A 14,335-nucleotide genomic window follows, 5' to 3' on the forward strand; every position below is an offset into this window, starting at 1 on the left:
CAAAGAGCATACGCGGGAGCATATAAATCAATACCGGCGGCGCGGTGTTGGTGTCGACGTGCGTAGCGGACCTGGCGGTCGGGACGGTGGCGCCAGGGGGTTCCGGGATCTCCCACGGCGGCAGAGGCACGGCCGGGGGCACGGCGGAGGTGTGCGGATGAGCGTTCGTCGAGGCGCCCGGCGCCCGGCGCCCGTGATGCCCGTGATGGAGGGGACCGGGACGTCCCAGGTCTTGTCTTGTGTGTCCGGGGCCTGGCCTTGGACACATGGCCGGCCTCGCACGGGGACACGATGCAGTGCGGTGCGGTGCGGTGCGGTGCGCACACACGTGCATGGCAAGCGGTGCTGTGGTGCGCACCGCGGGCATCGCTGCGTCCTTGAGCACTCGAGTACCTTTGTAGAAGTGGCATGCAGAGAGTCGGGACGGTACACGCCTTGCACGCCTACACCTTCCGCCGAGACGTGAAGTAGAATGCGGACGCGCACGGGTTGGCCGTCGCAGGCGCGCGGCACGTAGACGCGGCGCAGCCGCTGTCTGGATCTGGCATTGGCGAGGGAAATGTCGTCATGACAGACGACCGACGCCAGACTCGCTCGCGCTGGAAGACATGGCTCCGGCAACACTACAGCACATGTGAAGCATGTACCGAGTAGGAAAAAACACTGTTACAACTTGTTGCCCGCCAAACACGCTATCCCGACGAGTGGCAGCAGGCTTGTTCGCAAGCGGGCGGTCCAATGGGAAAGTCAAATCTACGACACTGCCTCTAAACATGTGATTATCCATGCTCTTGCCGTCTTGTCGCACAAGTCTTGTCCATTCGCACAACATCACTGCCAAGATGCAACATGGGCCGGAGGGCCGCGGCCTTTTCGGCCGCACTCTGCGCTTGCTTCATGGTCTTTTCCACCAAGTCCGATCCCGTGACTCCCGCCAGAATCCATCTTCTTTTTGATGACGAAAAGCTACGTAAAGCGCAGATGCGGTAGACACGGAGACGGGTGAGCAGGCGGCTATATCCAGGCTTTAGGGTTTGCATCGCCCCATGTAGCGCGGATAGAGGCAGCAGTCTCTAACGGTGTGCTGCTTGCACAGCCAGGCGAGGAGGCGCTCGAGACCAATGCCGTAGCCGCCGTGGGGGGAGCTCCCGTATCTGTTTCGACTCCGTTAGTGTGTCTTGAGCATGGTAAGCGTCGTCAACCCAGTCAACTCACTTGCGCTGGTCCAAATACCAGTAATACGGCTCGGGGTCAAGTCCCTCGCGCTTGCATGCGGCAAGCAGCTCGTCGTAGTCGTCTATCCTCATGGAACCACCAACGATTTCGCCGACGCCAGGCATGAGACAGTCGACACTCTCGGTGACTCTGTCGTCCGCGGGGTCCCTCTTCATGTAGAAAGCTTTGATGTGCGCGGGGAAGTGGGTGAGGAAAATGGGCTTGTTGATGATGTCGGTCATCTTGCGCTCCGCGGCCTCGGCAATGTCGTCACCAAAGTTGTGGGGATTACCCTCTTCGTTGGGAATGTCATGGTCAATGAGCCATTGGATGGCGTCCGAGTATCTCATGCGCATAAAAGGTCGCTCGGGCACCTTGAACTCAGGATTGAGCGTCTTGATGTATCCAGCGACCGTGGGGTCGGCCAGGACAAGTTCCAGGACCCGGCAGATGAGGAACTCAAGGTGAGACAGGAGGTCGTCGAATTCGATAAAGTCGAGCTCGCCCTCGATGTGGGTGAATTCGGACAAGTGCCTCCGAGTCAGGGACTTTTCAGCACGGAAAGACTTCTCGATACAGTAGACGCTGCCCATGGAAGGCAGGCACGTCTCCAGATACAGCTGCGAGGATTGCGTCAGGAACGCATCGGCTCCGTAGTAGTCAAACTTGAACAGGGTGGAGCCGCCTTCGACCTGTGTCTGTACCAGCGCAGGAGGGCTGACCTTTCGAATCCTGGCTTCGTGGTAAGCCTGGTTGAAGGCGTACTCCATTGCGTCGCGGACAAGAAGAACCGATGAGGCGTTCTCACCACGGAGAGTGAGGTGGCGGAGGTCCAGCAGAGTGGCGTGCTCGGTAGAGGCCGTGACTCTGTTGGTGATGGCGTCGTCGCCCCCGGCAGCCCTCCAGTGCTTGGGGATCTTGTAAAAGTCGGCGTGGAGTTCTCGGTTGAGAGGGGCGCGGGCTCCCGCGGGGACCTCGCGCATCTCACCAAAGATCTCCATCGAGGTCTCACGGGTCAGGGTGAGCGCCTCATACGTCTTGGCAAGCTTGCCAGAGATGACCACCTGCATGAAGCCATAGCCATCACGCAGGGTGACGAACAGAACATCCTTTTGCTTCCTTTCACGATGGACGCGGCCGAGCACGCGGACTCGCGTGCCTCTGCTCTCGGCCTCACCAGCCCTGCGAAGAGTGATATGCTCGCCAACTTCGTCAAGTTTAATAGTGACGGGTTTGGGAAGGCTGCAATCTTCCTCAAGAACAACCTTCTTGGCCTCCTCGAGAACCTTGTGGCGCTCCTCATCCTCCTTCTTGCGATGGATGGCGAGTTCCTGCTCACGGACAGCCTTCTTCTTTTGTTGCTCGAAGTAGTTGACGACTTTTTTCATGGCAGACTTGGCCGCAGGCTTCCATTCTCGAGCCGCTTCATCGTCGGCGCTCGCGGATTTTCGTGTCAGGTACTGTGCCTGAGCGGGGTGCTGGAGATAAGCGAATTGAAGCGTCTTGAAGGGAGACTTCTCGGTGCCCTGCTGCGTGGGCTCGTCCTTGCCAGTGTCCTCATCAATATAGATGGTCGCCATGATAAGCGGGTTGCTCGTCTTGCGACAAGTGTTTGGTCAACGGCGGGAAAAGTGTCAATCTGGCGCGAGACAACAGTTTGTAGCTTGAGTCACAGACGCTCATCCTATCGGACCAGCTCACCCCGCGGGTGGCTAGAGGCGTGTGGCGGTGAACAGCCACAAGCGTGGCAAGCCAGGAACCGTTGTGGCTGGTGAGTTCGACAGTCAGGGTCGACATCCTCCAGATCGCCGTCCGTCGCACGCATCTCTGCTATTGCTGCCACCACTCGTCCGTCTCGCCTGTATACCATTGACGACATCCTCAAATCGCAGTGGCCAAGGCTACCTTGAGTCCCTTGTCTGTACAACACAGGTGCCTTCCTGCCTAGAGTACCGCCTAGAGCACCGCGCCTTGTGCAAGCTCAAAGAACGACGGGGTCAAATTCCGTCCTTGGACAAGGTCAACAAGTTTTCCAAGTCGTCTGTGCCACCTAATTTTGACCGCCACGTTTGTCTTTGTATGACCTAACGTTTCGCGTGATAGGAAGTGGAAGCTATTCCAAATGCCTTTCGGTCTTGGGTAGTTTGTACCCCATGCTTTTGCAGGCCCACTGAGGTGGTAGATGACTCCAAAGTCCTTATTCGATTCCTTCCTCGATACCGAGTCGCGTGCATGTTAGAGCTGTTTGTACATTTGACGGCAAAGCGGGCACCACTTCGAGGACGACGTGGCGCCTACCCGCCGAGAAAACTTGCGATGGCATCAGTCAATGTTTTTATTCCTAGTCTCCCGTCACTGCTGGTCAAGCTACGCGGTATCCTTTCTCCACAAAGGGTACACATACACCGGCAAGATCGGCATATGGCGTCCCTTCATTATGCACCAGGCTGACTGTGCAGCTATGCGCACCATTTCTTCCGGAATTCATTGGCGATGGCTGTCGCAGCTTCTCAAGGCGGCTCAGCCCCGCTGAACGGGCTTCCTTGTGACCTGAACATCAGAGCTCAGCTTCGATGACATAAAATTTGCTGGCAAACCCATTACAAACATGGCCGAGGGCGGTATTTTGTGTCTCTGCTGTCACATTCCAACGAAGTCTCGACACCAGCGAAAACACAATGTCGGCACCACCAAATGCTGCGCTAAATCAGGTCGCCGCCGCGCTCATAGCCCTTCCTCCAAGAATCAGAACCTTGCTTGTCATCGGCGCTCTCGGTGTGAAAGCGGGGTTCTTTGCACTCAAGGACACTTTAATTTCCAAGGGTTGTGCTGTGGTACTGTCAAGCATTGGCCTATATGGATACCATGTTCCTGAGACCACAGTTTTCATGTTCGTGCACGTGTACCTCTTTTTCGTCGGCCAAACGTCATGGCTGTCGACTGCCCTCACTCTCCGACGGTTAGCTAGCCGCGATGACGCTGACGATGATCTTACTGCAAAACTCTTCGCCCAAGCGACTGAATTGTCATTTTACGTTTTCCTGTCGCTCCTGTTCCGTAATGTCAGAACTATTTGGAGTTTTGGTGGTTGGGCTTTTTCCGTTTTGTCTCAAGTTTTGGCCTTCATCTGCGTGCCTAGCATGATGTGGCTGGTCATGGTCGACAACCCCATACAAACTTTCAACAGTGAGGTGTCCAGAATCTGGAACTTTGCCTGGCCAATGTTCTTGAATCGTCTTTTGAGAGTCGGGGGACTTCTTGCTGCCGCGGTTCGACATTGTCTTGGAGTCATCGTTCAAATAAGTGCGTTTTTGGTTACTTACAGAGACAACAAGACGGCCGCCCGTATCACAACACTCAAATCTTACAAATATTCTACTCTTTCTCCTGGAGAAGTTCGTCTTCTGAAACTCTCCAAGTCTACGCCATGGAGTCCTGTTCAGTGCGAATTGATCCAAGTACGTTTGGACGAGGCAACCAAATTTGAAACAATTTCCTACACTTGGGGCGATCAAAAAAACCGGAAAGGACTAATTCTCGATGGAAGTAGACTGGACGTCTCTGAAAGAGTCTACGAGATCGTGCACGACAGAGCCTCGTTTCTTATGACTAGGCACATATGGATAGACTCCATTTGTATCAATCAACAAGACAATGGGGAGAAGAGCGCCCAGGTTCAGTTAATGAGGAAGATATATGGCTCCTCATACCACACAGTTATCTGGCTTGGTCACGAGCCTGACGCCAACGACGCCATATGGTTTCTCTCCCATCTTCGGCGCCGTATGGATTCTGAAGAGACGGTCAAACGACAGACGATGTCACTCATGGAACTGAACATTGAGAGCCCCGGATGGAGAGCCCTAGCCCGGCTTGTCGGTCATGGATACTGGACTAGATGCTGGGTCATTCAAGAGATTGCAGTCTCGAAAAAGGTCATCATCTCGTACGGAGGGGAACTCATTACCTGGGACTACTTTTCGTCGTTGATGACGACTGTCTTCACAGGGGATCCGAACCATGTATGGCACATATCTAAAATCTACTGGCGGAGCCTTGATCCGCTTCCCATGGATGCAGGAGTACAAATAGCATCTCTTGGCCGTCTTCGCGAAATTATTCAGGCCAACCACTCTACAAACCTCTTTGATCTTCTAATATCCAGCATCAACTCCACTGCTACCGATCCGCGAGACAATATATTTTCGGTACAAGGAATAAGTGCAGCGGCAACAACCGGCGATATCATGCCTGACTACAACTCGCCAATCGAGCGCCCTTTTTTGAGGACGGCTGAGTATCTACTATCGCAGGAGCACCCTTCGCGCATTCTTCATCTAGCAGGTATTGGATTTCATCGCAGTAACGACTTGCAACTGTCTTGGGTCCCAGACTGGAGTAGCAAGCGATTGTCGGGAATGTTTTGGCGTCGTTCCGACTCGAACCCGTATTGTGCCTCAGGCGTTGCGGACGAAGCACTGGTGATGAAGTTGGATGGCGATGGACTTACTCTTATTACCGAGGGTATCCGAGTGGACTGTATCCAGGAACTGGGGCCCCAATTTTTCGGCGTGTCTGAGAACGGGATCCCCAAGACGGAGAAGTTTCCGGGCAACTTCAAGAACCTTGCCGATAGTCGAGAGGTGGCTTTGAACGGATCGCTCAGCGAGCCCTATGTTACTGGTATTACTCTCACCGAAGCCTTTTGGAGAACACTACTCGGCGACAGAACACCCAGCGGCACTCGGCCGGCCGATCCGATTTTCTCCGCGTACTATCAAGCAGTCGAGGGATTCATCAGGACGCTGCTCAAGTGTGGACCAGATATGAACCCGCTAAACCCAAGCCTCAGTACCGAGGAACAGGAGAGACTCGGCAGTGACATGACATACTACGCCTTGGACGCTGGTAGGTTTGCCAACGTGGCGGGCCCGCATACGCGAGAACGCATGTTTGCCACGACAGCACGAGGATACATGGGCATGATACCGCCGTACTCTCAAATTGGTGATGTAGTTTTCATCATTCCCGGCGCACAGGTACCCTTCTTGCTCCGACCTCAACGGACGGCGGATGGTGATGTGAGCGACTTGGACGGTGGGAAGTGGCAGCTTGTCGGCGAAAGTTACTTTCACGGTATGATGGACGGGGAACTGCTATCGGAAAGCAGTGCGAGAGATACGATAGCAATATACTAGCGGAATCTGCGGGTCGAATATCCGATATCGTCGAGGACGAACAACGAGCGTTGGCCTCTCGTCGTCGCTGCTGTAGCCTGTACACCACCACCGTTCAGTGGCGCCCAGCTGAAAGGTCAAGCTTCAACAGGTTGCACTAAACCATGGACCACGAAAACGAACCGGACATTGAGCAGCGGCTATTATTAGGCAGCTCTCTCGAGTCTCGACAGCCTGACAACGGGCGACCACAGGACCCAAGGACCCCACAGAGACCATTCAGTTGCCCGCACAATCACGAATCGCCACCGTTGTGGCGGACCGGTTTTGTGGCAGTGATTGGGCACCTACTCCCTCGACGTGGTCTAGACTCGAGGCAGGATGAGGGAAGTAGATGGGATCGCAAGAAGAAAAAAGTTTTCTTGTCGAGAAACGGTACGAAACGCAAGTCAAGGCGAGGCGGGCCAAGGTTCGTTGCTCGCCGGTATCGGCCGTGCGCGGCCCCGGTTTCTCATCCGTACTCAGTCTTTCCGTCCAATGATTTTTACACGTGATAACTGACTCTTGCTTTTCAACCGACTCCAGCCCCAGCACCCACCCCCGACCGCTTCGATTGCCCACGAAGCCGGGGTTGGGCGGGAAGAGGCATGGCAGGGCACCATTTCAACGGGAAAAAAACTTGGCACGACGGAAGGCGGGCTGGGCGTTGATCGCAAAATGGCATCCCGATGTGTGTGTCAGGCAATGGCTTGGGACATGATGGCATGGAGACAAGCTGAAGGCGATGCTAAACGACGCTAGGCTTGCGCTGCAGTGGAAGAGGCGAAGCATTGGAATGCCTCTGATTGGAAAGGCCGTCTGCAGCTAACAACACCCGGCTGTCGCACAGCAGTACTTGTGCTGTAAACACGTGCGGCGAACAATAAGACCGGATCGTGGGTTGTACATACGCGCCAAACGCCACGCATGGATTTGCCCGTGTCTGCGACAAGATACAACTCGCCCTGAGACAACGACTGAGAACAACCATCTTTATAACTACTCCGTACCGCTTGGCTCAAAGTCGGCGGGCTTACGTGTCGCTTATCTCTTCAAGGCTGTTGCGTCTTGTGGGTGGTAGCTCCGATGCAAGGTCATGACCATTGCAAAACAGACCACCTAATATCGGCGAAGCAATTCAGCCCTCACCTCCTGCTTCCTTGTCCGTTTACCTTGTTATGCGGTTGTGGCAAGTCGACTCCGCAGCTGAAAGAAGATGCTGGCTGCAAACGGCAAAACCGCCAGTCTGGATGATTTCAATGTTTGACAAAAACTAAGCCAACAACAACAGGTATGTGACTTGTCCAAGCCAGACCCGTCCAGAATTGGATCAGCTCCAAGAATTGTGAAAAAATAAGTGACCGTCAGATAGCACAGAATAGGTTCTAAAAAAAAGTCGCCCATGTGACAATAGACCCTCGCCATGCCGACCATCTCCACCGCACCTATTTTCCGGCCATGTATGGAGTCAAACCATCTCTTGGGACGACAAGACTAGGAGACTAGCCCGACAGGAGAAAAAGCTGACGCTGACGGCGGCCACCTGAAGGTAAGCGCGGCACGGCTGCGTTTCTTTCCTTACCGATTCAGGCAAGATGAGCATAACGATCGCTATAACCCAGTGACCAAACTGGTGTTGTTTGTGGCTGAGGATTTGTTCCTCGATACCGTCAGCGTCGCTCCCCGGTATGCGTCATTTGTTACTCGCGTTCTTCCTACGCAGCTGTGCCCACCACGGGAAGTCTTTACCGTCGACGGGCGCCACACGAGCCGGTAGATGACACGGATGGCTTCAAGTTGAGGGTCCCCATTCCTGTTGGCGTAGAGCAGAGCCTTCTGCCGGTTCTGGGCTCGGATTCCTCTCTTTCCTTTCAGCCTGTCACGCTAGAGGCGCGAAAAATCGCCGTCTCCAGGCCGCTTGGCTGCTGAGAGCAGCTCCCGTCGCCACCTTGACATGGCTGGCCGGTTTGTCCATACAAGGAACAAAGCAAGGACCGGGTTGCAAATTCTTTAGGATTCGCGTGTACTTTGTGATAACTCATGGTTATTTGAGGGACTTGCTGTGCCACCCATCCTGCAGTCTTGACTCTGTTTCTGCATTCACGCGTCACGGAAAAAGGCGAGGCAGGTCGAGTAGCATCGCGGCAGGCTCCTTGCAGAAAGCTGGAAAGATTTCCCGCCTTGAGCCTGTTATTGGATCTTTGCTGTTTCTCTTCTTTACCCGTACTGTAGACACATATCATCCTTCACAATGCCTGAAGACACCACCAGTTCGGCTGGTGAAGCCCTCGAAAAGGAAGCCGAACGCGACCTTCGCATTGCGTTCGATGATGCAGCTCATCCCAGGGGCAGAGCTGAAGACCGGGGAAATCACAGAGACTCTCGCTCCCTGTCTCGTCGCAGATCCATGAGCCGTGATGGCATCACCACGGCTCCCTATTCTGGCCTTCCGATTACATATCGAACCCTTTCTATCCAGGTCGCAGAGTCTCGCAAGGCCGAAAGCGACTCTGCGGACATCAAGGCAAGCAAAAAAGACGACGAGGACTACTTTGCCAACTTGAGCTTTCATCAACTGCAGGCCGGCCAGCTGTGCCAGCAACTCAATGTTTCCGAGTCACTGGGCCTTTCAGAGAGCTCTGCTGCCAACAGACTCCAGCGAGACGGCGGCAATACCTTGCCAAGGCCAAAGACCAATTATGTCAGGAAATTACTCTTGTATGTCTTTGGCGGCTTTTGTTCCGTGCTCTGGGTTGGTGTTGTAATCTTCTTCATCTGTTGGAGACCGCTGAGCAACCCTCCTTCCCCTACCAATCTCGCCCTCGCCATCCTCGTCATCTTGGTCATCATGCTTCAGGCTGGCTTTTCCGCCTTCCAAGACTGGTCGACGTCGAGAACCATGAAGTCCATCACCGACCTGCTGCCAGCAGAGGCGCTGGTCCTGAGAGACGGGCAGTTGAAAAAGATGCCAGCCACTCAACTTGTCAGCGGAGACATTGTCCATCTGAAGATTGGCAACAAGGTCCCTGCCGACATGCGCCTCATCAGTCACTCGGGGGATATTCGATTCGACCGGGCGGTTCTCACGGGCGAATCCGACGAGATCCAGGGTGCCGTTGACATGACGGACCAAAACTTCCTGGAAAGCCGCAACATTGCCCTGATGGGCACGCTGGTCGTGAACGGCAGCGGTGTGGGCGTCGTCATCTTGACTGGTCCTCGATCCGTCATGGGCCGTATCGCCAAGGCGACGGCTTCCACCGAAGAACGTGCTACTCTTATTCAAAAAGAAATCTGGCGCTTTGTTTACATCATCGTGGCGCTGACGGTTACTCTGGCACTTTTGATTCTCTTCACCTGGCTCGGCTGGCTGCGTCGGGACCACCCTGGCTTCATGGATGTTGTGGCCATGCTGAACAATGTCATGGGCTGTGTGGTGGCTTTCATCCCCGAAGGCATGCCTGTGGCCGTCGCTCTGACTCTGATGATGGTGGCCCGGAAGATGAAGGCCGTCAATATCCTGCCCAAGGGCCTTTCCACGGTCGAAACGCTGGGATGTGTCAATGTCATCTGCTCAGACAAGACGGGCACGCTGACCCAGAACCAAATGCATGTCAACTCGGCGTCCTTTATCGATGGACCGATCGATCTCGACGAATTCTACCGAACCGCAGACGGCGACAAGGCCGAGGCAAGCCATGCCAGATTACTTGCGGCTGCCTCTCACTGCAACGATGCCACATTCGACCCTACAACCATGAAGGCGCCGGTCCGCAGCCGGGAGGTCCAAGGAAATGCCACCGACGCCGCCGTCCTTCGGTTTGCAGCCACGGCCAGCGGCAACGACTTTGGCACTGCAACAGCGCCCCGCCTGTTCCAAATCGCCTTCAACTCCAAGAACAAGTGGATGCTCACACTGCACCGCAAGGAACCGCGCGGCGATGGTGATGGCTCGTTGGACGACTACCAGGTTTTCGTCAAGGGCGCGCCCGACGTGCTGCTGCCAACCTGCACCAAGTACTGGTCCAGAAGGACAAACTCGGTGCAGCCCATGGATGAGACGGCCCGGGCCACCTTCAAGAATTACCAGGACAAGCTGTCGAGAAACGCGGAACGTGTCATTGTGCTCTGCGAGAAGACGTTTCGCGCAAAGAACGCCGTGGGCACCAATGCCTTTAGCGACGAGGTTGCCCTGTCTGCCACCGAGGACCTCACCATTGTTGGAATCCTGGGCATCATCGATCCCGCTCGACCCGAAACCGCATACACGGTTGCCGAATGCCGACGTGCCGGTGCGCGCTTCTTCATGGTGACGGGCGACTACGGCCTTACCGCGGCGGCCATTGCTCGCAACACGGGTATTTTCAGCAGTGAGCACGACCCCGACACCATCGACACCATCAAAGGCGGCAAGGCCATGTCGGCCGCACTGCTCGCCGCCGCTCGGAAGGCTGGCGAGCGACACAGCCTGCTGCTCGAGGGTCAGAGCCTGGGCGGGCTGGTGCAGGAAGACTGGGACAGGATCTGCGAGTACGGAGAGATTGTGTTTGCCAGAACGACGCCCGAGCAAAAGCTGCGCATCGTGGAAGAGTTCCGGAGACGCGACAACGTGGTTGCCGTGACGGGAGACGGCGTCAACGACGCCCCTGCCCTGCGAGCGGCGGACGTGGGCGTGGCCATGGTGACGGGCAGCGACGTTGCCATCGAGGCTGCCGACCTCGTCCTGCTGGACAGATTCGACTCCATCATCGAAGCCATACGATGGGGCAGACTGGTGTTCCAGAACCTCCAAAAGGTGATTGCGTACCTGCTGCCGGCGGGCTCGTGGTCGGAAATATGGCCTGTGCTGGTCAACGTCTTCTTTGGCGTGCCGCTGCCGCTGAGCTCGTTCCTCATGATCATCATCTGCGTCTTCACGGACCTGTTCCTCTCGCTGTCGCTCATCATGGAGCGGGAGGAGTTCGACCTGCTCTCCCTGCCGCCGCGGAACCACAAACGCGACCACCTCATCACGGCCAGGATCTACGTCCAAGCCTACCTCTTCACGGGCTTCATGGAGACGGTCACGGCGCACGCCATGTTCTTCTTCTACTACTGGAGGGCGGCGGGCATCCCCATCAGAAGCCTCTTCTTTGCGTTTGAAAAGTACGCCGACGGCTTCTACGGCTACAGCGAGGAGCAGCTGAAGCACTTCAACGCCGTGGGCCAGAGCGTCTACTTTGTCACGCTGGTGATCCTGCAGTGGGGGAACATTCTGGCGGTCCGCAACCGGCGGCTGAGCATCGTCCAGGCCGATCCCGTCACGGAGAAGAGGCGCAACCCCTGGCTCATGCTCAGCATGACCATCTCCCTCGTCATTGCAGTTTTCGTGACCGAGGTCCCGGGCATCCAGTCGCTGTTTGGCACGGCAAGCGTTCCCATCGAGTTTTGGCTCATCCCCCTCCCGTTGGCCGTGGGCATTCTTTGCATGGACGAGATTAGAAAAGTGGCGGTCAGACTGTTCCCCAATGGTCCGGTGGCCAAGATTGCATGGTAGAAGCAAGCGCGTTGGACAAGTCAAGTCGCGGGGCGGGCATGGCTGGCTACCGTCTTGGATGTATGCATGGAGGAGCAACTACAATAGATAGCGCAGAGCGAGTCATGGCGTACAAGATGTTTTTTTTCCATGTCCGTGGGCTGCTTGGCGTGCGATAACTGGCGACTGGACACGGCGTCGCGGCCGTCCCGACTGCTGCGTGAGCGGCGAGCACATGTCAGGACGCACGAGGATGCGTGGACATGTGATGATGGCTGAAGTGGCTCGGGCGTTTTGACAACGACGCCAGCCTTCCCGCTGCGGATGGCGCCCAGGGACCGTTGGCAGAGGGCGCCACGGCCCACGGCCCACGGCGCAAAAGTCAGACTGCAAGGCTCGAGCCAAGACGCGGAGCCTCCCTCGACCCGTGGCCGGTCTGGACTGTAGCGCCGGCACCCAAACCTTGTTTCGATTTCGATTTCCATGTCGACGTGGGCCAAGGACGGGGCCTCGCCGTCCCTGGAGCCGCCGATCTGCGCTCGATTAGGCGCCTACCGAGGCTTCTTGTTTGCATCTGATGCCGGTTCAAGGTTCGAATAATAACAAACAGCCACACCTGGGACCTGGGACCCGGGACCTGGGCAAGACGAAGGAGACAAGTCGTCCAGAGAAGAGGCGACGGGAAAGACGGCAGCCGTGCCCGTCCATGTGTACACGTACATAACGTCGACTCTGCGGCAACGTAGTCCATCCATCCCAACCACCCGCCACGCGTAAAGAAGCATCACATCGCGTCGCATCGCGTCGCATCGCATCGCATCGCATCGCATCGCGTCGCATCGCACACATCACACCGCACCACACCGCACCGCACCGCCGCCCCTCGCAATGACAGCCGCCAAACCAAGCGCATTCGACGAGCCGTCCTCGCCCCTCGCCGGGCTCTGCGGCTTCCGCAACATGGACCTGGCGCTGCGCATCCTCAACGTCGTCATTTGCATCGCCGTCCTGGTCGTCGGCGCCGTGGCCACCTCCCGGTCGGGCGTCCTGCTGATAGGCATCCTCGGGCCGCCGGTGCGTTCCTCATGCTCCCCATCCCCCCGTTTCCCCCTGCAAGCTGCCCGACTGACCGAGCTCCTCTGTCTGTCTAGGCGGCCGCCACGATCCTCTGGTCCTTGCTCCAGTTCGGCCTCTCGCTAAGTAAATGGGAGTACTTGAACTTCCGGTCGCGCTTCCGCATGGCCGTCGGCATCATCATCACGCTCGGATGGGTCATTGCCGTCGTCTGCCTCGCGCTCTTCAGGGACTGGTGGGGCGACGGCCGCATCTTTAGCTACACGACGAGCCCCGAGTCGGACAGCTCGAGGGGGAGGCTCGTGGCCAGGCTGACGGCCGCTGGGCTGGGTCTCGGCTGTGCTGCGGCGTGAGTCTTGTCTTTTCCCCTTTGCCTTTGCCTTTGCCTTTGCCTTTGCCTTTGCCTTTGCCTTTGCCTTTGCCTTTGCCTCTTTGCCTCTTGTTCGCTCCACGACTGACGCCCCTGGCCCTGGCCCTGCAGGTTGATCCATATCGTCATCTGCTGGGTGTCGGTTCGCAGAATGACCCTCCGTCCGCAATAGCCGCCTTGACGCTACGTGAGGACGGGGTTGGCGACTCACGGGGGTAGGGGGTAGCAGCTTGCTTGCACGCGGCGGGTTTCGCAGGCTACGAGACCTCGTGTGAGCCGAGTCTATGGCGTCTGGACGTCTTGTTTGCTGGGCATCACGTCACGGGCTTGTCTGACGTATAGACGGATTCATGTGTAATGTATAATCCGACCGTCTGGTCGCCTCGCTTTTCAAGGCACAGTGTGGTGGTTTGAACGGCATTGTAAGTGATTAGAATAACATGTAATGTGTAATCAACCTAGTCGTCTGTAATCAACCTCGTCGTCTGTAATCAACCCAGTCGTCTCCCGGGTCCTGCGAGTGGTTGGGACCGCATTCTGGGCGATGAGAACAACACGTCGTGTGTCACCAACCAGCCATGTCTACCAAGGCACGGCAAGTAGTTTCGACGATGCAAAATTCTCAGGGATGCAACAAGACGGCATCGCATCCCGCCCAAGCTAGCTCGTGCCGACATGCCCCGGGTCTGGCTCAGCACGGACCGCTGCAGTCCTGGCCCTGTGCCCAACGTCAGCTTCACGCGGTGAAAACGCTTCTCTCTCGAGGACGGGCACCGCGCACGGGAACCTCAAAATCGGAGCACTGCGAAGACGACCCGCTGTTGCAGCAGAACTGCTCGAGGCAGTCGCACGCCGACGTGCACTAGTTTTCGTCAACACCACTCCCCCCCAAAACAGCCGGGTATCAATGATGCTCACGGTATCAGCTGCGGCGGTGCCGGTCAA

The 14,335-nt window shown here is 56.5% G+C and overlaps 4 protein-coding genes across 4 annotated transcripts; 3 read left to right on the forward strand and 1 right to left on the reverse strand.

Annotated features, from left to right (window-relative positions):
- Positions 1–1,027: 1,027 nt before the first annotated feature.
- MAM_06104 (asparaginyl-tRNA synthetase) lies at positions 1,028–2,795 on the reverse strand (the record flags this gene model as incomplete). Its single annotated transcript, XM_040824902.1, has 2 exons — positions 1,028–1,154; positions 1,216–2,795. The coding sequence occupies 2 exons, from the start codon at positions 2,793–2,795 to the stop codon at positions 1,028–1,030; spliced, it is 1,707 nt and encodes a 568-aa protein (XP_040677065.1).
- A 1,098-nt stretch (positions 2,796–3,893) lies between these two features.
- On the forward strand, positions 3,894–6,413 carry MAM_06105 (Heterokaryon incompatibility; the record flags this gene model as incomplete). Its single annotated transcript, XM_040824903.1, has 1 exon — positions 3,894–6,413. One exon carries the CDS (start codon positions 3,894–3,896, stop codon positions 6,411–6,413), a length of 2,520 nt encoding a protein of 839 aa, XP_040677066.1.
- A 2,269-nt stretch (positions 6,414–8,682) lies between these two features.
- Positions 8,683–11,967, forward strand: MAM_06106 (cation-transporting ATPase pma1; the record flags this gene model as incomplete). The annotated part of the gene is made up of 1 exon (XM_040824904.1): positions 8,683–11,967. One exon carries the CDS (start codon positions 8,683–8,685, stop codon positions 11,965–11,967), a length of 3,285 nt encoding a protein of 1,094 aa, XP_040677067.1.
- An 867-nt stretch (positions 11,968–12,834) lies between these two features.
- On the forward strand, positions 12,835–13,373 carry MAM_06107 (uncharacterized protein; the record flags this gene model as incomplete). Its single annotated transcript, XM_040824905.1, has 2 exons — positions 12,835–13,020; positions 13,098–13,373. The coding sequence occupies 2 exons, from the start codon at positions 12,835–12,837 to the stop codon at positions 13,371–13,373; spliced, it is 462 nt and encodes a 153-aa protein (XP_040677068.1).
- Between the last annotated feature and the right edge of the window lie 962 nt (positions 13,374–14,335).

The sequence above is a fragment of the Metarhizium album genome (assembly GCF_000804445.1).
Source record: "Metarhizium album ARSEF 1941 chromosome Unknown scaffold_18, whole genome shotgun sequence".
In the NCBI taxonomy this organism is placed as follows: Eukaryota; Fungi; Ascomycota; class Sordariomycetes; order Hypocreales; family Clavicipitaceae; genus Metarhizium; species Metarhizium album.